This window comes from Pochonia chlamydosporia, chromosome 4 (assembly GCF_001653235.2).
Source record: "Pochonia chlamydosporia 170 chromosome 4, whole genome shotgun sequence".
Taxonomy (NCBI): domain Eukaryota; kingdom Fungi; phylum Ascomycota; class Sordariomycetes; order Hypocreales; family Clavicipitaceae; genus Pochonia; species Pochonia chlamydosporia.
In genome coordinates this window covers 94,344-117,850 of record NC_035793.1, presented here as the reverse complement: position 1 = coordinate 117,850, position 23,507 = coordinate 94,344, and the positions used below count along the sequence as shown (strand labels likewise).

The following is a 23,507-nucleotide window of genomic DNA, read 5'->3' as shown; positions in this document are numbered from 1 at the left end:
TCTCAAGGTCGTTCTTATGTCTGCCACGGTTGATGCTGAACGGTTCTCAGCTTACTTGGGCGGCGCACCGATTCTGAACGTGCCAGGCCGGACATTCCCCGTTGAAGTCCGATATCTCGAAGATGCGGTTGAACTGACAGGATACCGGCCAAGCGACTCTCCCGAAGAGAAAATGGTTGACCTCGATGACGACGTGGGAGAGGGAGAGGGTACCGGCCCAAAGAGCGAGATTTCTTCGAGCTTGGCTGCATACTCGGCACAAACACGGGGCACATTAACTCAGCTGGACGAATATCGCATCGATTTCGACCTGATCCTGCAGCTCATGGTGCGAATAGCATCGGACCCATCACTTGAATTCTACAGCAAGGCAATCCTCGTGTTCTTACCTGGTATCGCAGAGATTCGAACGCTCAACGATATGCTGCTGGGAGACCCAAGATTTGCCAAAGATTGGCTAGTCTACCCCCTTCACTCTTCCATTGCCACCGAGGATCAAGAATCGGCCTTTCTCGTTCCGCCGCCAGGATTGCGCAAAATTGTGCTGGCAACCAACATTGCCGAAACTGGTATCACAATTCCCGATGTGACTTGCGTCATCGACACAGGAAAGCACCGTGAGATGCGATTCGACGAAAAGAAGCAGCTATCTCGACTGATTGATACGTTCATCTCTCGGGCCAACGCGAAGCAGAGAAGAGGTCGTGCTGGTCGTGTTCAGAATGGTCTTTGTTTCCACATGTTCACCAAATATCGGCATGACACAATTATGAGTGATCAACAGACACCTGAAATGCTCCGATTATCATTGCAAGACCTGGCCATTCGAGTCAAGATCTGCAAGATTGGTGGCATCGAGGAGACTCTCGGCGACGCACTGGATGCTCCATCAGCCAAGAACATCCGCCGTGCGATTGATGCATTGGTCGATGTTCGTGCATTGACAACAGCCGAGGAACTCACCCCATTAGGGCACCAGCTGGCGAGATTACCCTTGGACGTGTTCCTGGGCAAGCTCATACTCCTGGGCACGATCTTCAAATGTCTCGACATGGCCATCACAGTGGCAGCGATTCTGTCATCCAAATCACCCTTCTCCGCGCCTTGGGGTCAACGCGCACAAGCCGATAACGCGCGAATGTCGTTTCGCCGTGCTGATTCTGACCTCCTTACCATATACAACGCCTACCTCGCCTGGAAGAGAGTATGCCAAGCCAATAGCGGCGTAGGCAAAGAGTTTCAATTCTGCCGCAAAAACTTCCTAAGCCAGCAAACGCTAGCCAACATCGAGGACTTGAAAGGCCAGTTGCTGGTATCGTTGGCAGACTCCGGTTTCCTCTCTTTAACTGAAGAAGAGCGCCGTACATTAGCACGCCTCAGGTTCGCACAAGGCCGAAGACGGCAGCAGAACTTTTACGAAGTCCCTCGACGCGTGAACACAAACAGCGAAAATGACTTGATTTCGTCGTCAGTCATAGCATGGAGTTTCTATCCCAAGCTTCTTGTTCGCGATACCCCTGGCACCAAGGGCTTACGGAACATTGGTAACAACCAAAACATAAGCTTGCACCCGTCATCTGTGAACAGAGGCTTTTTAGACATTAAATGGCTATCATACTACCACATTATGCAGTCAAAGACGTGAGTAACTCCTCAAATCCTTCCTTCAACGACACACTAACCATAGCAGTGTCTATCACGCGCACGAAACCACGGCCGTTGAGCCATTCGCTATTGCCCTTCTGTGCGGCGACGTCCGCTGCGATGTATGTTCCCCAACTCCATATGCCAACTCTCAACTAACTCGCCCAGATGTTCTCGGGCGTAATCATCCTCGACGGCAACAGAGGCCGCTTCGCCCTCCCCGACTGGAAAACCATGCTCGTGCTCAAAGTTCTGCGCACTCGTCTCCGCGAGCTCCTAACCCGGTCATTCAAACAGCCTGGGAAATTGCCCACCGCTCAACAGGAGAAGTGGCTTGAGGTGTGGCAGAAGCTATTTACCCAGGATCAAAGAGATGACGGGAAGAATAGTGGTGTGTCCGTTGCTGTGGCTAAGGCATAGGTTGCCGGTGGCTTGGGTTAATACACGAAATGAAAAGGGCATTTTCTGAATCACGACACACACTTTGGGATAGAAACGATGTGCATATAGGTGTTAACATAGAAGGCAGACAATTGATGTATTTATGACATTTCAATGGTATACACAACCTAGAGCAAGTTTACAATACATATCCCTCATAACCAGACCATTTCATTCCCTTTTGCTATTTTACAAAGATACTTTTCACTCCGTCGCATCACTCTTCTTCTCTGCATTTTCCCGTCCAGCAAGAAACATGGCCTTAAAATCAGCATTACTCTTCTGTCCACCCGTCTTCTCAACAGGTGCCGAAGCCGCGGCCGCAGCCGCAACTCTAGGAGTGAACCCCAATCCCCTCTTCGGACCAGGCCTACCCAGCACAGCCCGCCGCGTAGCCTGCGGAGGAGCCATAAGACCTTTTGGTTTGGTCATCTGCCCTCCAGCCCGATTATCAGGCTTATTCTGGCGCAATTCATCCGCCGATCCTGTGCGGAGCTTCTGTCCTTCGTACTCCATGCTATTGAGTTGAAGGGCAGCTTTGCCAGCGGTAGCGACATCGACGAATTCGATAATAGCGCCCCCATGACCAGGCTGATGGACAAGTTTGACAATAGACCCGAGTGGTTCGACGAGAGCTTTGACGCGTGCGTCGTTGACAGTGTCAGGCAGGCCCATTAGGGCGATGGTTCTGGCTGCGATTTCTGCGGATGAGGGTTTAGAAGGACCGGTAGCTGAGTTTGCGTCCCCCATTGCGTCGTCGCCTTCTGTGTCTTTTACTGACGACGGGGCAGGCGAGGCGGATGCGCGCTGGAAATCAGTTGATTTGGCGGACGGTTTGACCTTGTTTTCTTTGGAGACTTCGACCTGCAGGATTTGACTCCTGAACTTGGTGTTGTTGAGTTCTTGGACCGCATTCTCAGCCTGGTCTTTGTTCTCAAAATCTAGGAACGCGAACCCGCGATTCGTCCCCGCCATATTGAGCGGGATGTTGACCCTCTTGACGGTTCCGAATTTGCCAAACACGGCACGAATGTCTTGTTCGGTAGCAGACCGATCGAGGTTGCTAATGTGGACTTCACGGCCTTCAGCGATGGCGCCCTCGCGGTTCTTCTTGCGGTTGGGGTCTGAATACTTCGCCAGAAGGCGGTATTTGCCTTCCAGGAGCTTGCCTTCTTTGGCGACGGCCTTGGCCGAGGCTTTTCTATCGCGGAAAGAGACGTAGCAGAAGCGTCGATGGGTGTTCACTTTGAGACTTGGCCAGCGGATGCTGAGAATGTCCCCGCAGTCCTTGAACAGCTGTCGTATGAAGTTCTCGTCGGCGGCTGGAGGATAGTTGGCAACGTAGACGGTGAGATCATGGCCCAGTTGTACGGTGATTTGGGACTCGCCAAAGTATTTAGAATCCCTAAGAAGAGCAGACTGCGCTTCTTCTGGGGAGCTAAACTCGATTAACGCCGTGGTGGACTGGCTGTCTTTTTCCTTAACAAACGCGGTAACGTTATTGATGGCTCCGTATGGTTTGAAGTATTTACGGACGGCAGCCTGGGTTGCGTCAAACGGTAAATTGGTGACGATAATAGTGGAATGCTCCCTGTCCCGCTTGGGAGGCTGTCCAGACGCACTCGGAATTTCTTCGCCGCTTCGCTGGCGTTTGGTCGCATTCTCTGTCTCGTCTTCCTGAGTATCTGCGAGGGACTCCCGCTTCCTCTTTGGTCCGCTCGGAGACGCCATCTCGTCAGCCGCTGCTTGTTCCTGCTGTGTTGACGCCTTTTCTGCGGGTGCTTCTGCTTGTTGTTCCTGCGCCTGACTCTCATAGTAGGCGGCGTACTGTGCAGCTTGCTGCTCTTCTTGTCTCTTTCGTCGGTATGCAAGAACTTTTTGCGTTTTGTGAACAAAGTCGTCTGCCTGACGCACTACTGACGGTAGCTCATGAGTACTGCAATGTTGTTGGTACATGTCGAGCACTTTTTCTGGCCAGTCGATGGTCTTGCGCTGTGCAGCGGATGATAGAACTGCTGTAGCCTCGGTGGGCACTCGGAGATGGTCTTGTCCTTCCTGGTTCCAGCTGGAAGAGAAGACAAGCATCTCCCACGTGTAGTAGTTGAACCAAAAGTCGTAGCTATCTGCATAGATGCTTCTTCGTTCGAGTTTTTTCCACTGTGCCCTGGCGGCTTGAATGGCGCCCTCCTTCTCCGTAAGGTATTGAATATATATGCGCTCAAGTCGATACTTGGGGTCACCTTGGAAATCTTTGCCATAGAGCCTCTTTCCCGTAGTATGCACCTCTTCCAAGGCGGTCCTTAAGCCCTCGTCTGCGACATCCAACTCTTCATCGGTAGCAGCTGGTTCGAGTGCCATTCTCTTTAGAAGCGCGCACCAAGTTCCATACACTTCAATCATACCTTCCATGCCGCTTTTGTACAACTGGTCGTCGCTGGCTGCAGTGTTCTTAATGGATTCGATATCTGCAAAAGCCAATTTCGCCTCCTCGGCGGACAGAATATATCTGCTCCACAGGCGACCGGACCAGGGGCAATGCTGGACTGATCTCCGTGACGCATTGAGCAAGCGATCTGCCGGGAAAGAAGATTTAGATGCCGAGGAGGATAGGAACACAATATAGTCATACCAGACATCCTCATCAGTCGCAAACAATCCGGTTAGCGCCCGGTCGAACAGACCAGCGCAAAGATTTAGTGTCAAGTCGGCCCCGTCTTGCTTTCTTTTTGAACCCCGAACTTCCCAGTCAATGTAATCACGCAGTTGAGCCTTTTCGCTTTCGATATCATGGTTGCGCTGGGCTTGCTTCAGCTTCAGCTCGAACGGGTCTCGCACTTGAATAGCCCTTTTTGTGGTTTGGGCAATTAATGTAATTTCTTGCATAGTCTTCTCCCACTCGGATTTGTTATATTGCGATAAAAAGCTCGAAAATGCTTGCGACGTTTCGTCCCAGGTTAAATGGGGTGTCGATAACCGGTCGAGATAGAGCTGGGTGATTCGGCGGACGCCCTCAGTCGTTTTGCCCTTGACAAGCTGTTCCATTTCAACAGATATCCAACGGTCCCACAGTTCGTGGCTATCGCTCAGACGATATTGAACTGCTTCATACCCTTGCTGCCAAAGATCGAGGGCGGCATCAAATGAGAAGACCTCGCGCCCCAGCACCTGCTCCTCATCGGACCAGCCAGCATTACTAGAGTTGCTGCTCTCCCAGAGATGCCAAAAGTAGTTGCAGTATGCTAGCCACAGGCGCAAGCTTCCCGGCTCTGCGCCAACGGCGCGTTTGTACAGCTCGACGACGTTGACGTGGTGTTCGAGACCAGAGCCGTTTCGCACGGCCTCCTCAATGTAGGCAACCCAACCATCTTCGCCCACGGGGTTGGCCATGGTCTTGACTAGTGGAATCGCGAGAACATGTCCCAGAGATGATGCGTCGTTTTGCGAATGGCAGGTCAAAGAAACAACCTTTCCTCGATGTTGATATCGCGATGCTGGAGGGGCAGGCAACAAGGCTGAAGATCAGAAGCTCGTTGGTGGAGCTTCAATCAGACTCAGCATCAAGCTTCGACCTCCCAGTGATTGGCCCACATTAATGATGCCCAAGTGCTGCCAGTTGTTGACGGCATTCAACTGATGACAGCTGCAGCCCAGGCCCATCAGTCCCCGGCAGGTGCCAGGCACCATAAAATATCATCCAATCAAAGCATACATCGAGGTGGGTCCATTGCCAGACTGTCTTGGAGCTCATGAACCAACTCCAACCCGACTCTCCAACCTCAATGGTCTGAAGTTGCAAGTTTCCAGTTCACCACTCAAAACTTACACACCATCCTCGACTTCCAATACAATGCAGTATAGTTCTTGGTAACAGCTTCTCGGTTCTGGACATTCAAACTCCAGCATATTACGCCGCAGTGTTGTCACAATCGCGCCTTGGCGCTCTACACGTGGAATTTGGTAGCCACAGATCGCCTCCCGATACGGTGGCCAAATTGGCGCCAACGATGAAAGTGGGATAAAACCTCCGAATAATACAACGCCATCATTCAATACTCTTACTTTGCCTGGGAATCTTACGAAAACCCGATCATGTCCAGCTTATGGTGGTCTCGGAAAATATCAATTTGTCTTAGGATGTTCCCGTGTCTCAATATCTGCTCAATGTGGCAATTAGGAAATAGTCAGAACGCCATCAATATTACCAATCGGAAAAAGAAACGAAAGAAACATGGAGTTACAGCATCGACCCACAGTGCTTTGCCCCTGATGTTGTTTTCAACACAGTCGAAATGAGTTGACATCTGGGCACTTCCGCATCGACCATCACGAGGCCCCGGCTGCTACCCTAAATTGCCCTCATGGCCAACCTCATGGCCAACCTCGTCGAGTCGCCTTGAATAGAAACGCCACTTAACTCTCCCCGGCGCCATCCCCGGGATTAAAGCACGCACACAACAATGGAACATAAATAACATCCCAGGCGCAACAAGAAATTGACGTGTCAAATGCACTGGATAACGGCGCGCCTTTCCCGGCCGCGCTTACAAATTTTGTTTAGTTGAGGCTCACCAATTCTTTGCCGCCGCCAGTCTTGTTATCCCCAAAAGCAAAGACATCCTAGACACCCACCTTCGAGGCGACACACCAGAACTTTTCCACACTCGATGAAAAAGTAAAAACAACCACCGTGGCGCAAACAGATACACGTGGCTATTCCAGACCTTAAGAAAAGCAAAGAAACCGTCAGGCATCTTGATGAGCACACGTTTTGGACCCGGCAACTCATCACAAAACGTGTGGTTGAGCAATATTTGGCGTTGGGGCAGTAATGCCTCATTGTTGGTCACGTCAAGGATTGTTGATTCCCAGCATTGGTGTAGTGTGGCCGGCCACTCATCTCACAGACGTGAAATTTGTGCCAGGGAAACTGTATTATTCCAGCATTCTCGGATGTCAGAGAAACGGCGTCGTAAAATTGATTATTTGATGCTCGATCCCGTGCCAGCATGCATCAGAACCGATACCGAGCACAACGATCTTGTATCCGGCCCCCATCCTAATTACGCGTAACACAATCCCCAGACAGGGACTGTGATCAGACGAGCAAGTTTCTGGAGAGACGAGGACAACATGGAACATGGGGAACGGCTCTTCGGGAAGCGCCACAGAGTCCTGTTTAGGACCTCACACATCTGGGGTGTCAAGAGCGTCACTGGCACTCGACGATTAGCCCTTTCGTGACAAATTCGGTGGGTGTCGTGTACGTGCGAATTCGTGTGCTTGGTGTTTCAAAAATGGGTTGATAGACAAGAGCATAGGAGAGGCATATGTTGACCTAGGAATGCTGGAAGCAGATCAAACTGGGGGCAGTACCCAGAGTCTGCTGCCATTATCAGCAGTCAGGTCATGAACCCGGGAATTCAGAAAGAAGGTGGCCTTCTTTCTTGTCCAGACAAAGAACAGGTTGTGACACAACTAGTGCTTCGCAGCACTAATCGTCGGATCCTAGCGAGAGTCAGACGCGGGTTCGGCCACGTTGTTGGGCGGCGCCACGGGCACGGACCGTTATCAAAAGCCTGTGCGGTGCCGCTGGCACTGAACCGTTGTCTCTGAGCTTAGAAGTGAGCTGGGCTGACTGTCGATCACGCACGTCCTCTTCATGCAAAGGCACAGGGATGGGGACTTTTGGCATGTGCTACTTCGGAGTGCTTGGATCTTCGATTTCAAGCCCTGTCAAAGGCTTCAATCGGCCGACGGATGGCTCGTTTGTCCTCTGGGGCATGAGGACCACCTCAACAGGAAGTTATCCGTTGGAGTGATTAGACCGACTTTGTCAGGTAACCCGGGATGAGACTCAGCCATGGGAAGCTGCCATAGCTGCAGCTGTCAATTGGATGCGCCAAGTCTGTCTCGTTGCTCATACAATATCATAACTCATACAAATATTTCGACGATGTGATAGACGTTATCAGTTCAAGGGTCACGATTGCTCAGAGCCTGGCCGACGGGTAACGGCGCATTGACCTGACCTCGTACAAATGTGCCCCATCGGGATGAGTTGGTGGCTTTTGGCGTTGGTAAGTGGGTGGAGATTCAGTTACCACTCGGATCAGTTGGCCATGGAACCGAACTACCAACTAGTACAAACTCGCAAGACAAGCTCTCATCAAGGTCAGGTTGAGCAGCCTGATTTAGCCTCTGCCGAACAGGTAAAGCTGGGTAAAGCTGGGTAAAGCTGCAGGTCATGACTACGGAACCCTGCTGCTGCAACTAGCAGTTACAAGCTTACTCCAACAATATTTCAGCTGGCCGTTTTGTGTCTAATACGGCACAAGCACTTTGCCTGGCATCAAGAGAACTCGAAGGTAAAGCGTGCTGCTTCTATTGGTGCGCGGTTTCAACTTACAACTCCCATCATCCTTGGTGCCGAGCGGAGCCGAGTCAGAGGTTTTCAAACCCCCTGTATCTGAGGTGCTAGATTTTTGCTGCCTATTTGTCTGGTTCAAACCTCTCACCAAAGTGCCCAGGCCGGACTACCGGGGCTATGGTTTACACGATACCCACAACCTGAAGACTATCGATCCGCTTCACGGAAGTCTACGCCCTTAAGCCATTCTTTGACCAAATGTTCTGGTCTGGAGGTTCTTATTAGTGGATGGGAATGACTCTGTGGCAGGGATGATATCCTACGAGAAAAGCAAAAGGCGGACACTCCGATCCACTACTCGAGCTTTGTGTAGGAGCCAGAGCTGACTCTCTAGCGCTGCCGAGAGCATAGTCCCGACTCCCAACCATGCATCAACAAACACACTACATACCAATACGCCACCACCGTTTTGTTCGATGGGGTTATGTGGCACCGAAACTGCTATACGCCATGCTCTCTGCACCTCAATCAAATCCGAAATTGAGTTCAAAGCGCGACCGGAGGCGCAGGCTAAGCCAGGAACCCCATGCGTTTCAAGGACGAGGTTTCTCCAGTTGCTCAATAGCCACGACCCAACACGCCAGCTAATCCAAGCAAGCCAGCCAACCAACCTCTCATGGTCACACAAAAAGTTTGGTGACAAGGCAGTTTGACCATGGCCATGTTGACAAGATCCATGCCCCTTCTCGGGGTATTATGGTACCAGAACTTTGATCACCAAGAAACTCGGGCTCTTTGTCTTCTTGCCTTCTACGGAGTAGTCCCCGCAACTTCTTCCTCTTTAAACGCCATTGCTCTCCTCCCGTGACGCAGGCGCCTTTTTTAATCATTCATTGAAATTAGTTTGGTACTTATTGTGGTATTATTACTGTTTCTATTTGGCAAATATGAGCTACCAGCCTCTTGACTGGTCAACTGGAGACAGGGCTGTCCGAAGGGAAGTCCCTCGGGATGTTGCTCCATTACCCTTAAGAGACCCCTTCTCTTTTGATCTAAAAGAGGCTCTTGACCTACCTCCATCTACTCCAAGCTCAGCTTCTGCTTCAACTGCTTCTGCTCCAACATCGAGCAGATATCTTGACGGTGGACCCCCATCAGCTGCCAACCGGCTTCCACCCGTCTACTACCAACATCATCATCAACAACAGCCACTACAGCAGCTGCAGGAAGAGCAACAGTATCACCAGCAACTTCCAGCGTCACCTGTGGGTATTCAACGGATTACCGCTCACAGGGGATTCAATATGGCTTCCACAAACAAGGCCCAGTCGCAATGTCTCGAGCTCTGTTCCGTCGTTGCTGCGGCTTGCGATCGAGTGGCAGAGCAGATGTCTGAATATGCGGCGTTAGTCAAGCACTTCCCTCATGGATTTGGTCCTCTGGCCCGAGATGTGCTCGATACATGCCAAGTTCTATTCTACATTGAGGCGGGCCTCGGCGAAGCTGCACGCAACAACCAATCCCTTCCGCTTGACATGATCACAGTGCTTGAAAAGAAGTTTCGAGCAGCACAAATCGATTTCCGGGGCCTTGACCATGTTGTGGGCAAGCTGCTGGACTCTGAACGGAAAGGCGCGATGGGCCGTATGCGTCGTGGCTTTGGCAAGATGTTTGGGGACAACAGTCTAGAGCGAATGACACTGACTCTGGCCAAAACTAGAGAGGACTTGAAGATCAGCGCTCTCATGTTCCAATGGAAACTCGGTGCCGAGAAAATGGAGAGCGAGCTTGGTATCGGATACCTTGGCCTTGCCGCTGCTTTGGATGGGACCGAGTTCCGCCGCCAACGAGCCAGCTCGCTAGCTTCTGAGGAAAAGGCTTCTACATACCGCTCCCCCAACATTCCTCAACAGCGAAGCGTCGAAGACCATCACCTGGCTATGGCTGCCCAAACGCAGTCACAGCCACCTGTGCTGCCTCCTATCCCCAAGTCGGAGAGATCAGTCTACTATGGCCACGAGTCCGTAAATGGAGACAGCAATGGCTATTCCACGGGATCAGAGCAAAGTCATCTTAGTCCATCCACGAGGTTCACCTCGAGCTCGACTGGAAGCTCTTCCGATGGTCTACTGGGTAAACGACTAGCAGCACATGACAGACTGAGCACTTTTGAGGAAACCGTCGAACGAAGTTCTGAATTGGATGATCTGGTATCAGATATCAAGTCTCGTGAGCTAGACAGCTCTAAAGTGCTTCATCTAGACAGCGAGCCTTTCAGCATGCCTCGCCAAAAACCTCGCAGCAACGTGGATGCAGACAGGCCCAACGTCAAGCAAATCCTGGTATCTGCAGTACGCGCCAAGGACCACAAGCTTCTGATGCAGCTTCTTGACCGAGGTGTCTCACCCGACACTGGAGCGGAAGCTCACGCTCTCAATGAAGCCATCCTCTGCCAGGATGCCGAGAGCATTCGTTTGCTGCTACTCTATGGCGTGGATCCCAATGCCACTGACAGGCATGGCGTAAGCCCTCTCATCGCGGCGGCGGAGAAGTCGTACCTGGATGCAGCCATCGCACTTCTCAAGTATGGCGCAGATCCCAACATGTCCGTGGGACCAGAAATGGATTCACCACTTACTATTGCGGCCGTGGCCAACAACATCGGCTTTACCCATCTACTGCTGATGTATGGCGGGAACCCCAACCAATCCATGTCCGATGGCAACACTCTCCTCATCGGGTCCATCAGCAAGAAGACGCCGAAAGTTCTCATTGACATGCTTCTTAACTACGGTGCGGGACCAAACGATAAGAACAAAGAGGGCAAATCCGCTCTATTTGAAGCAATTACCAATGGTAGAGTCGACATTGTCACGAGCCTCCTTGAACACGGAGCCGATCCCAATCTTCCTGGGCCCAAACATATGCTCTGGCCATCAATACATCAACCACCATGCTTACAAGTGCTCCTCAGCCATGGAGCCGACTTTAAGAAATGCCCCGGTCTCATGGAGCTGGCCACAAGTATCAACAGCATGGAGTGCATCAAGATCCTCCTCAAAGCGGGAGTTGACCCCAATGCTAAAAAGGACGGAGTGTATACTCCCCTTTGCACGTCTATCCGTGACAACCGCAAGGACATTTTTGATCTCCTGCTTCGCAGCGGTGCTGATCCCAACGTCCCAGCCAGTGAATACCCGTGCTTCAAGTGTGTCACTCATCACCGAGAGAAGTTCCTCCCAGCTCTTGTTGCCGCTGGTGGCAACCTGAACAGCCCCAAGGGCATCATCGAAACGGCAGTGACGTCAAAGAATGGACCGGCATTAAAATGGCTCCTGGATCAAAACATTGATCCCAACGAGAAGAATGCCAAGGGCCACACCGCACTCACCAGTGCTATTCGTGACAACCACGTCGGCTTCGTCGACATTCTCCTCGCCCGCGGCGCAAACCCAAACATCCGAGGACAAGACTGGCCGGTATGCATGGCCGTAAAAAACCCAGATATCCTTTCCCGAATCCTCGCCGTGCTCCCCGAGCCCCGCGCCTTCAAGGGTGTCATGGAACGAGCCGTCGTCGCCAACCAGCTTGAATCTGTCAAGCTTCTCCTCGCAGCCGGCGTGTCAGTCGAAGACAAAAACGGCGGCGTCTTCTCCCCGCTCACTTCCGGCATTCGCGAGTGGCACAAGGAAATCGTCATCTACCTCCTCAACGAGGGGGGTGCCGATGTCAACGCTCCTGGTGAGCACTTGCCTATCGTGAAAGCCCTCCGCCGATGTGCCACCGAGCACACTGAATTCATCGACATCGTCCTCGACAAGGGCGCCGACCCGAACAAAATGTACAGAGGATGGAACGGCATGATGCAAGCCCTTGAGAACGGAGACATTGAGATTCTCAAGAAGCTCGCTCAAAAGTGTGGCGTGGACTTGACCGTTAAGGACGAAATGGGAAGAACCGTCACCGAGATTGCCATCTCAAGGAGATGGGAAGAGGCAGTGGACGTTTTGCTTTCTAATGCTTTGTAACTTGATGTGAACTGAGGTTTCCTTTGTCACCAGTTTACTTTGTAATTTTTCTGTTTCGTAATGGGGTACTTGTTGCCCGACTTCACTGATACCACTGATATACATTAGTTAGTATATTCCTCTACCTGGATAATTCTTATTTGTCGCTACAAGTATTTACAGTATCTTGTCTTGTCTGTCTAACATCTAATGTGAATGCGGCCATTTACATCTTGAATAGACCATGTATTTGCATGCCGCTGAACAACATCTTCCGCCCAACTCACTTCTAGCAATTCTAGTGCAACTTGGTCTTGCACAACTTGGATTCAAAATTCAGTGTAACCTATGACACGGGATCGGGTAAGCGACAGACACGACAGATGGAATTACACTTGATGCTCACAGGACACCACGAGATGAAATGGCCCAAAACGGGAACCTCGGCATGATCCTATGGACACAGATTTGCGATCATGGGTAGCCAATCGCAAGGTGTGAGAGAATGCACTTTGTGTAGCAGATTATATTAAATCTGCACGGGCTAGTGACGTAGATCATTGCCGGGGGATTGTGGAGGCATCATGAGCAGATGACTTTTGAGGGCATGTTTTCGATATATTACGAGCCAACGAACAGTATCCTATCTTACTTGGCGTGTACTGGTTGGGACATGTGGTGTATTGAGATTCTCAAGACTTACTCATATTCGATCGTAGTGGTTTGCCAGATGGCCTGTTCAATGACATTTGTGTCTCCTTGTACTTGCCATTGTGGTCGTTTCATAAGAAACAGAAGCCGAGAGTCGTTCGATTTGGTTTCAGGGCCGTCTACCGGACACGAATATAACCACCGCAAGTATTTCGTATAGCAAACTCGAGACGATGTTTGCCCGGACACAACATAGCCAATTGCGATGCGAGCATATTGTTTAAAAGCCAGGTGAGTGCATCACAATCAGGTTCGTGTTAGAAGTGCTTCACCTCCCGGCGATGCATGTAATGTTTCGATAGGGGTTGAGTAAGAGAATGGCATATACGATAATTCGTGCAACACGTCCTTAACATAAAGAGAAGGTCAACCTGTGAGCCTGATGCGTATGACTGTCCAAGGTGATCTGGAATCTGGATACGCGGTCACTCAGTCGGATGCTAATTGGGTCACTCCAACGCACCCATCTTGCAGCGTTAGGCGGCACTGCTGTTTCAAGTTTGGAGCCGTGGGGGCGAGAGCCGTGCCATCTCAAGGTGTGAAGCCATCGTTCTATTCATGTCAAGTTGGTTTGTCCCCGCCAGATGGTAGGTGACGTCGCCAGGGCGCATCCGCCAAGGACTTCAAATGTTGGTAACTCGCAGCCCCAATCATGGTGGCCGGATCGGCGCCAATTCTGGGGCACACCAAGACGCCAGGTCTCCACTTTGGATCTCAGGGATCCCTTGCCTGCAGACTGAGTTGGGCGCTCATGCTCGAAAGATAAACATTGTCGCGCTTAGGAATCCAGATCGTTTGGGAGGGTTCCGGGGGTGCATCTGCGTCAATTAAAGGCTCTGAGCACAAACAGTGAAGGCATCAGAAGGGGAAGCGAAATGCTACGCAGCATGATATCGGGTCCTCAACTCGTCGCAATAATTTCTCGTTCAAAGCAGTTTGGCTGGGATAGCCCAGCCCTGCTCCATTTCCAGCTTCTTGATGAGACGACGGTTTTTTGGGTCTGCATGGGGTGGCGCAGCCGATGCCCCTGACTACTGCAGTCTTGTATCCAACCAAAAGGATGTGTTGGACCCTAGTTCGACTTCAAACTTGAGCCGTTCACTGGGATAAAATTGAAGCGTTGGGTTTTTCTTTGTCGAAGCCGTCAAGTTGGAGTTGGTTTTGTATGTCTCGTTGTTGGCAAGAAGTGCTGGTTAGGTAGGCAGGTAGTTGCCAGGTCTGAGTCCTGCACTGTGCCGTTGAAAACATTCCATCTCGACGCAATGGGGTCAATGCCGACCAGACACGTCCTGCACATGTTGCACCATTAGGCTTGCGGCTGCATGAACGTTACACCGAAGCCAAAGAAAGGATTCGAGGAAAGATGCGGTGTATTGTTTGCGTCATTGGATGTGATGTCGGATTGTGCTGACCTGATGACGACGGCCAGCCATCATTTCCATGAGACGTCCCCATGCAAAGTCGAATGTCTCGATCGCTTCGTTTACCGTTGCCGTTCCGTTGCCTCAGCCCGGCAACCTGGGTGCTATTATTGTGATTGTGATGGACGCCGTTTGAGCAGAGCTAGGGTATTGCTAGTTTACGGCGAAAGCCTCGAGTGCAAAAGGAGCACAAGGATGGCAACATGGATGGACCATGGATGACAGGATGGCTGGATGGGTCTCGTTTGGCTTCAATATTGGAGATGGCTTTGGAAGGGACTTGGGGAAGAGGAGATCAGCAGCCAGGCGCCTTCCTGATCCCTCAATTCCGTACTGTGTGCTCCTTCCAAATGTGACGATGCATCTGTGTCAGCTCGGCAGGAACTTTACCTACAGCAGAGAAGGTGCGGCACGGGCAGTGATTCGCAGTTCATCGCTTATCGCTCGCTCCTGCTTTGTCTGTCAGAAATGCCAACACATGTGGTATGGGAGTGACTGCACAATTTTATGCAAGGTGCAGGTGCTGGTGCTTGGCATTCATGTTCCAGTTGCACTGTATCGGTTGATCCTGAATCCTCCAAGCTCGGCGAGTACCCAGGCACTTAGTATTGGCCAAGGCTGTGACCCTCCTTGTCCTCCTCTTCCAGCTCCTCAGGTGGTCCAATGCTCCTCCCCTCCTTCACTGGTGGTTCCTTCCCGACTAGAGTCGTCAGATCAAATCGTCAAGGTCAATCCTCATAGACTCTGCCCCTGTCGCTCCCTCACTTTCTACTTGCACCTTCACCTTCATCTTCACTCTCTTTCTCGTTGTGTTCGTGGATTCTTGCCATTTGGCTGACATCTCACTGCCTCGTGTCTATTTCGTACTTTCGTACTTTCTTTTTTCCCTTCTAAATTGTCAATTCATCAGTCTGTTGTCACTCTCTCATCAACTTCACTGCAGCCACCTTTCGCATTCTTGACCTCGCGTCCACTTGACCAACTCACTCGGCTGCGTTCCATTCCTTTGCCACGGCCACAACTCTCTTATTCGTTCGTCCATACACACTTTTCTTGCGACAGCCCGTCACTGGTGACCAATTCGTCGCGTCGCATCTCATCTCGCCCACTCAGTCGTCTACTTGCCCAGCTGTCTCGTATTGCCAGCTGCCGATCACGCAGCCGTACCACCACATCAAGTATCCAGACGTCGACTTTCATCACCACCAGCGTGGGAAACGAGGGCATTTTCCAACGTCGAATCTTTGGACTTTGTCAACTTTTCTCCTCTCCTCTTTGTGTGGAGTGGACCGTAAATAACTCCTCTTCTGATTACACCATCATCCAAAACATTGGCCCGCCCATCGACTAAGACGATACCATGGGTCGACTTTTACCACTTTTCCTCGGCGTACTCAGCACGCTTCATGTTCTCGGAGTCTCTGCACAGGCTCCTCCCGCATGTGTTGTAAGTTTGAAGTTGCCAGGTTATGTTTGATTCCAAAATCATCCTTTGTCTTAATATGTGGTCGAGCGAACTTGAGCACTTGCTTACATCACCTGTCAGGAAACTTGCACAAATAACGTCCGAAACAAACCATCGGATTTGAAGTGCCCAGACGCAAACGCTGCACCCTGCTTTTGCGCAAACCCGACCTTTTCTGCTGCCATTCTCGAGTGCAGCAAGTCGCAATGCGGAGGAACTCCTGATAACGTCTACACTTATCTGTCAACCAATTTCTGTGTTGGTAAGTGGTGACTGTCTATGGGCGAACCACGTACTCAAGAGATTAATCGTTTTACAGGCCAGCCACTTGCCAAACCTGATGGCACAGCTGCCCCTAGTACCGGAGCTTCGCAGACATCCAGCCCAACCGCACAAGCCACTACTTCTAGCACATCGGCCGCGGCAACCACGCCGGCGACTTCATCGCCTTCTACCACCGGTACTGAAACTACGACGACCTCTGCGAGCACCCAATCGACCGCCGCTGCTGAAACAACCGGCTCATCTACGACGTCTTCCTCTCCATCTTCAACCACTGATTCAGCTGCGAATGCTACTTCATCTGGTGATGCTGCCGGAGGCTCTACCTCTACTGGTCTGTCCCAAGCGGCGATTGCTGGAATTGGTGTCGGCATAGGTGCCGCCGTTATTGCCGTTGCCGGCATTGTTATTTGCATGCTACTCAAGGGGCGAAAGCGTAAGCCAAATCAGACTGGTGACAACATGGATATTTCCAGGCCCCTGCCTGGATCAGGCAGAATGTATCCTGAGCGCTCGCGCGCGTACAGACATGAACGAGATCATTCTCTGGAGAAGTTTGGCAATGATCTTGAAATCACATCGCACCGATATGAAGACATGGTACCTCGTACCCAGCCTAGAACCTTGGTGTAGCGAGACACTGGGACAAGGATAGGACTGGCTGGATGGGGCTTTGAAAGTCAAGGATAAAGCAATTGATTTCTGTTTTGGGGTGGTAGAAAGTTGGTTGTTGCGGTCTTGAGCGGTCTCCTATGTTCTCTCATCGGAGTTCGGATTGCAGCTACATGTTTACGTCGCAACGTGTTTGCCTGGCTGGCCGCCTACACTGGTCACAGGACAAGTGGAACACATATTCAAGCAAGAGGCCGACGATGTTATTTATCGATATGCAGTCCATTGATTCACACATATCTGAAACTGAATCGCGAATGCAAGGCAAAGCAAGGCAAAGCAAAGCAAAGCAGGCTTAGTTGTGCTCTAAACGAAAAGCGCTCTATTCTTTGTTCTTATAGCAGAACTTGGGTTTTTTCTCTTAAGATAGCCAGTCGGAGTCGGGGCTTAATTTCTGCCCTGGCATGACTTAGTTGTACAGCTATTCAATGTACATATGTTGTTACAAGATTGTGTCCATGAAAGCACACGTGTGGTGTTAAGATGTAAAGTGTGTGAGAATTGATGAAGGTTTCCCGTCTACCACGAGTAGTAGGGGCGTTGACCATGGACACGACGGTTGGGTAGATGCACCCACGGACCCTTGGCCGCTTTTTTAGCCTCCCGTTCCTCATATTCTCGTATCCTCGTCTTCTCTTCCTTCAGAAGAACCGTGAAGCCTGCATCACCAACGCGTTAGTAAAATGTCTGAGCTTGGCAAATGAGGCATATGAGTGATGACCAACTTGTGCTAGGGTGTTGAATGATACCCATCCGCCCACGACCTTTGTAATCAATCTCTTTTCCTCTCCAGGGTCCACGCCCAACCCACGACTGGGCAACATACATTCTCGTCGGGTCCGTCACCTCAATCCACTTGCCATCCTTTGTCAATATCTTCCTCGGCTTCTCCAACACCTCCCCATTCACCTTGCCCAGCCCCATGCCCCTCTGCGCAATGGCCAGATCCCTCGCTTCCTCCAAGTAGTACTTGACCTCAGCAGCCATCTTCTTCTTGGACCACTGCATCTGCGAAATCGCCTCATCAACCGGCTTACCAGCAATTTGCCTCGACAACATGACCAATTTCTTGACGCTAGTAGGCATAAAATGACTCCTGTGCAGCAGCTGCCTCTCCGAAGCCTTGATCCGTTCCTCCTTCGAGATGGCGCCGTTACTGCGAACCATCTGAATCACTTTTCTGCGCTGCCAGCGTATTCTGCTCCTGGGGTCAGGATCCGTGACCATGGCCATGTTCTCGCGCGTCTTTTGCTCCTGCTGCTGTGGGGCTTCCGACTCGGCTGAGGGTTTCGCCGCGTCGATTTCGTCCTGGAAGATGTTGTCGGAGACGGAGCCGTGCATGTTCCGCTCGAGGAAGGCGGCTCGTTTCTTGGGGTCGTCGAGCTCGGAGGTGGCGTCTGTGGGTGCCTTGGCGGAAGAGTCCTTGCTGCCGGACTTGCCCCAGCCTTTGAAGATGTTGACGGACCATTTTGTGCGGATTTGGGCTGTGCTGCTGGATTTGGGGATGGGGGAGGGCCGGACAGGAGATGGGCCTGATGGAAGTTGTGGTTAGTTTTTATGAAGATGGTAATGATCAATTGGGGAGTTGGTTACCTGAGAGTGCTAGCCGCCGGCTAGCTAGGCGTAAACTCATGACGGCTACGTCGTGGCAGCGCCGAGTTTACAGAGTTGCAGCTTTTTGCGGACGTCCGATACAATAAATTGAAGTTGTCTGACCTCCAATTCAGTAGCTTTTCGCCTGGCCCGAACTTCAGCCGCCTTGCGGAAAGCACCTTGGTCAAGCTTGCACGTGACTTCCTTAGCGCGATTATCGTCAGACCACTGCTTTCCTCGGTCCACTGACTCTTTGACCCGTACGATACTTTCAATTCCGAAGCCGTTGCACCAATTCCCCGAAAACCACGTCGAAACCACCGTCGTCTGCTTCGAAAAGCAAATACAATCGCAATGGCTGCTGCTCCTATCACTGGTGTATGTTTTTCGCGACTCAATGGCTCGGGATAGGAGGCCCGGGAAGCTTGGAAATGCAGGCGTGCTGACTGGTTGGAAATAGATTCTGCGACGACGCCTAATCCTCGACCTGGGTATTGGTCTGGGTACGTTATCTTGTGTCTCCTTGTTGTTGCGGGAATTGGGAATGGAGCTGTGCTGGATGCGTCGGAGTTTTACGGACGGAAATGGAATTTTTTGCTAACGGGTTTTAGGTGCTGGCTTCGCTATGGCCAATCTCTTCTGGTGAGACGAAACGATGCGAGATTGAAGTTGTGTGAGAGGGGTTCTCTAACGATGGATAGGTACGGCTACCACATGCCTCGAACTAATGCTCGTGATGCCTTCTACACCAAGTTGGAGGCTGAGCGTGCCGAGAACAAGCAGTAGATTGCTGCGGGGAAGATCTGTCAGAAGTGTATAAAGAACAAAGGCGATGGAGAAAAGCAGGATACGGGGGTTGTTGATGAACATCCATTTTTTTCAAGGGCTTCACTGCCGTAAAGCATAGACGGATGGGAGGGCTTGGGCTGGCTGCTGGATTGTAGTGTACAATAGACCAGGGAACCAAGTGATGCTTTAATATTTCTTTTGTGAAGTATTGGCCTGATGTGATTTGTTTGGGCTTGAGAGATGGCCGCAGATGTTGCGTCGGTTTGTGTTGTGATACGGCTGGTATCTTTGCTTCATGGAGACACAGCCATGATAAATATTGGTTCTGAATAACCCAAACCACCGAGGAATGTACCATTAAATTCGCTAGAAAAGCTTCATAATCCCAATTACAAATTCCCATCTAATCCCCGAAGCTATACCCTGGCCATGAAATCAGGCCGTGAAATCCGCCCATAGTACCGTCACACAACACCACCACCTCACCACATCACCTCACATCATCATGCCAACTTCCCGACCACTGAAACGGCCGCTTCCCATCCTCACCACTCCCCTCACTCCTCTTCCCATCCCTCCCCTCCCAAGCCGTCGTCTCGACCATAAAACTCCCCTTCCGATCGCTACACCTAGCGCTTTGTCAGCACCCACCTTCACTCACCACTCACGCACCCCCAAAACGCAAACTCAACGCATACCTACCTCCGAAACAATCTATCCACCGGGAAACACTGCACCGCGCTATCTCGCGACAGCGGTCTCTGCACTTCACATTTATACTGCAGCATCTTGAGCAGCTCACACGCCGAGAGGTCGATCTTGTGAGAGGCCCCGGCAGCAGGCTTGCGGCGTCGCTGGTGCACGTCTAGCTGTATTTGGGTGGGGAGTTCGGCCGCCGGGAAGGAGTGGCACGGCGGTGTCATTTTGACTCGTACCGCTGCAGATAAAAGTGCCTCTTGTGGTGGTTGATGGATGAGGCGATTGGGGTGAGGGTTTTGGGACAGATTGAGGAAGCGAGTTTGGAAGAGGTGAGTTTGGTTCTCTTCACTGGGGCCTGAGGCTTTTCACCACCACAATGTTCACATCTCACCACCGCCGACGAATGAACACGACTTCACATTTATACCGTTCTTTACATAACATCTAAACAAAAATAGATCCTCAAAACCCTCACCAGCAAAATAAACCCCCACCCGCCCTACAAGCAAACTCACATCCCACCCCTCGACGCCCTCGCCGCAACACACCTCCGCTCAACGCAATCACGCACCATCTCCCTCTCCGGCCGCACCCTCCCGCTCCTATACAAGATCATATCCACGCTGATATCCGCGCCCCATTGCTACACGCTTCTCATTCTGGATATTGACGCCCGCTTCGACTGCACGTGTCTTGACACGGAGGCATCTAACCTGCAGCACGTGTATGTTCAGCGTCCAGCGCGCAGCACCCCCGAGCACCTACGACGTCTGGTATCCGATGCGGAGGCGTTCATGCTGTACGATGGGGCTACGAGGCTGAGTAGGGGGAGGGAGTTTTGGGGGACGGTCGTGATAGGGGGTCTGGCGGCGGGTGATTTGACGGCTGGGTGGAAGGGCTGGGCGAGGGTGGATAGGGATGCGGTGATGGGGTTTGCGCTGGGGATGAGTGCGGAGGAGGCTTTGGCGCAGAGGGGGGCGAGGGAACGGGCTGTTGGAGAGGCGGGATGGGCTGTGAGTTCTGCGTTTGGGGGGTTTGTGTTTGGGGGGAAGGATGAGTTGATGTAGGTGGGTAGATGGTGATGGTGTTTTGGAGTTGATGTGATTTTGTAAGTTTATCATGTACTGCGGAGTATGGCGGTGGAATTGTATATACGTGGCTCTAGTTTATATGGTTGTGTTACTTCCTCACCAGGACAACGGCCTCTGAATCTTTAACAGTGATAGCCAGGTTTCCCTTCCCATCTGCCTTGACAACTTCATCAGTGGTCTTTCCGTTAACCTTGGCGGCTTTTCCAACAGAGTCAGCCTCGTATTTGAACCCGTTGAATGTAGCTCCCGTGGTCAACTTGGCTCCATCTGCTGTTAGCCTCTTCGCTACCCAAGTCGACCCAGCTTTTACCTTGATGCTGTGCTTCTTTTGACCCCTCGTCCCCTGATCGTACTGCTTCAGATTGAGCACCGCAATTCTCTTCAAGTCCCCATTTACATAAGCCCCATATGCTACATCAGTGTCCTTGTTCCCGTCAACGGCTATAACCTGGACTTTGATGCTCTTCGAGTCAGCCAGGAAGGTCGCCGCAGCAAGTTTGCCATAATAAGGCGCATTGGTACGAGCAGGATTGACAGGCGACCACGCAGCGTACGGTGACCCAATCGACTGGTGAAAGTGCACGCGCTTAATAACGCCCGTTGACGCAGCGTACAGCGAAAACTCCATCGCCCAAAGCGCCGCACCAAAGGTATCCGAGAGACCGGCCGCTCCACCTCCGTAAAGGCTGTTGTGCTCGCCAATGACGTAGTCTGCGTTGACGGAGCTGACAGACTTGGCGTAGTTGACGTGCGAGGTTATGGATTTTACAACGGCAGTGTGGTTCATCAGTGTTCCTTGCAGTGTGACACCAGGCTGTGTCGCACCTCCCATGTAGTTGTGGACGGAAATTTGAGAAATCTTCTTCGAATCTGCTGTGCCTAGTGCCTTGAAGATATCTGGTCCGTGGAGTTTGGCACCTGGAGAAGAGACAGATGGGAACATGTACTTTACATTCTTGGCCATATCCGGGCATGCCTGGCGGAGAAAGCTTTCGAACCGAGCGGTTTCATTCTTCCACTCGGATACATACTGGGAAACTGAGTAATCTGACGGTCGGCGGTTTCCAGTGAACAAGTCTGGCTCGTTGCCGACTTCAAAGATTTCAAGTTGCCCTTGGAGTGCTTTGCAGGCCAACGGGACAGTCGCCTGGAGGGTAGCGAAACCAGACGAATTCCAGGTGGCAAGGTTGAAGTTGTGGGAGTAAAGGGTTCCTTTGGGGAACGCGCCGTACGAGTCGAAGAAAGATGTGCCGATGCACTGCCATGCGCCTGGGTCGGCGTTTTTACAGGAGCTGGCTGTTGGTGTCTTCAGAGTTGAGTCGTAGATGGCACGGTCACTGTGACGAGTTAACTTGATATGCTACGTATGGTATTTGTTAGATACTTGGGACATACGCTGAGTTGCCGCCTACACGCACAACCATGGGTGCTCCTTGAGCTTCGACAAGGTTGTTGATGAGGTTGTTTGAGAATTCATTCCTGCTAGCTTTTGTTCCTGCGAGATATCAGTAAAGGGTGATTTAATTTGAGACTTGAGTGCATGGCCTGTAACAGCTTACCAGCCCATGAGGGAAATCCAATCAACTCAATTGACAGAGATACATAGGATGAGAAAAGTCCCGGTGTAACTTGCTGAGGAGCAGCCAAGGATGCAGGAAGCATCAACGCTGCGAAAAGCATGTACCGCGCCATTGTGAAAGAGTCAGTCAACGGTGTCCGAGATAGTCAGTGTACGAAGCGAGCAATGAGACCCTTCACTCGCCCGTCCAAACGTCTGGTTTCCGGAGGGCGGTCGCATGTTCTTGTAGCAAAGCTGTCCTTACGTATAATCTCATCGCCATGGGCCTCATTGCCGTATGCTTGTACTACCAACCCCAATCGTGCCATGTAAGTGCTGCCCTGTCGCTGATGTGTGCCGTGCTTCACTCCGACTGGCCTCTTAGATTCCGAGGTCTTTCCAAAATCGATCTGCATGCTTACACTCACATCTGCTGACGCCATGCAACCTGGAGTCCCACCCAAATTTTCCGTCAATAGTCGAGCAGCAACATCTACAATTTGCACCACTGCAGATGCTCTCAGGAACTGACCCCAGGTTGTGGCTTGCGCCGAGTTGCACCATCAGAGGCGGCCCGATTCAGTGGCTCCTCTCAACCCTCAGTCTGTCCAGGATTGGAAGGCCGTCCATGTTCCTGATTCTGGGGAATGGCAGTTCTTACAAGCTGTCGTGTTCACTTGCCAGTGTCCCGTCTCCGGCAGTGAATGCCGGCCGATGGTAATAGGATGAAACTGGGCAACGCTTGGCGGATAATTACGGACTGTTCC

The 23,507-nt window shown here is 51.5% G+C and overlaps 6 protein-coding genes across 6 annotated transcripts; 3 read left to right on the top strand and 3 right to left on the bottom strand.

Moving 5' to 3' along the window:
• Positions 1-2,289: 2,289 nt before the first annotated feature.
• VFPPC_07461 (pre-mRNA splicing factor) lies at positions 2,290-5,472 on the bottom strand (the record flags this gene model as incomplete). The annotated part of the gene is made up of 1 exon (XM_018286312.1): positions 2,290-5,472. The coding sequence occupies one exon, from the start codon at positions 5,470-5,472 to the stop codon at positions 2,290-2,292; it is 3,183 nt and encodes a 1,060-aa protein (XP_018142899.1).
• Positions 5,473-6,840: 1,368 nt separating this feature from the next.
• VFPPC_17896 (hypothetical protein) lies at positions 6,841-7,155 on the top strand (the record flags this gene model as incomplete). The annotated part of the gene is made up of 1 exon (XM_022429569.1): positions 6,841-7,155. One exon carries the CDS (start codon positions 6,841-6,843, stop codon positions 7,153-7,155), a length of 315 nt encoding a protein of 104 aa, XP_022285377.1.
• Positions 7,156-9,399: 2,244 nt separating this feature from the next.
• On the top strand, positions 9,400-12,480 carry VFPPC_07460 (ankyrin repeat domain-containing protein; the record flags this gene model as incomplete). The annotated part of the gene is made up of 1 exon (XM_018286311.1): positions 9,400-12,480. The coding sequence occupies one exon, from the start codon at positions 9,400-9,402 to the stop codon at positions 12,478-12,480; it is 3,081 nt and encodes a 1,026-aa protein (XP_018142898.1).
• Positions 12,481-15,951: 3,471 nt separating this feature from the next.
• Positions 15,952-16,971, top strand: VFPPC_14241 (extracellular membrane protein, CFEM domain-containing protein; the record flags this gene model as incomplete). The annotated part of the gene is made up of 3 exons (XM_018292010.1): positions 15,952-16,038; positions 16,138-16,318; positions 16,376-16,971. 3 exons carry the CDS (start codon positions 15,952-15,954, stop codon positions 16,969-16,971), a joined length of 864 nt encoding a protein of 287 aa, XP_018142897.1.
• Positions 16,972-17,529: 558 nt separating this feature from the next.
• VFPPC_14240 (mitochondrial large ribosomal subunit) lies at positions 17,530-18,643 on the bottom strand (the record flags this gene model as incomplete). Its single annotated transcript, XM_018292009.1, has 3 exons — positions 17,530-17,669; positions 17,736-18,542; positions 18,604-18,643. The coding sequence occupies 3 exons, from the start codon at positions 18,641-18,643 to the stop codon at positions 17,530-17,532; spliced, it is 987 nt and encodes a 328-aa protein (XP_018142896.1).
• A 2,627-nt stretch (positions 18,644-21,270) lies between these two features.
• On the bottom strand, positions 21,271-22,874 carry VFPPC_07457 (glycoside hydrolase family 79; the record flags this gene model as incomplete). Its single annotated transcript, XM_018286310.1, has 3 exons — positions 21,271-22,519; positions 22,578-22,677; positions 22,742-22,874. 3 exons carry the CDS (start codon positions 22,872-22,874, stop codon positions 21,271-21,273), a joined length of 1,482 nt encoding a protein of 493 aa, XP_018142895.1.
• Positions 22,875-23,507: the final 633 nt, after the last annotated feature.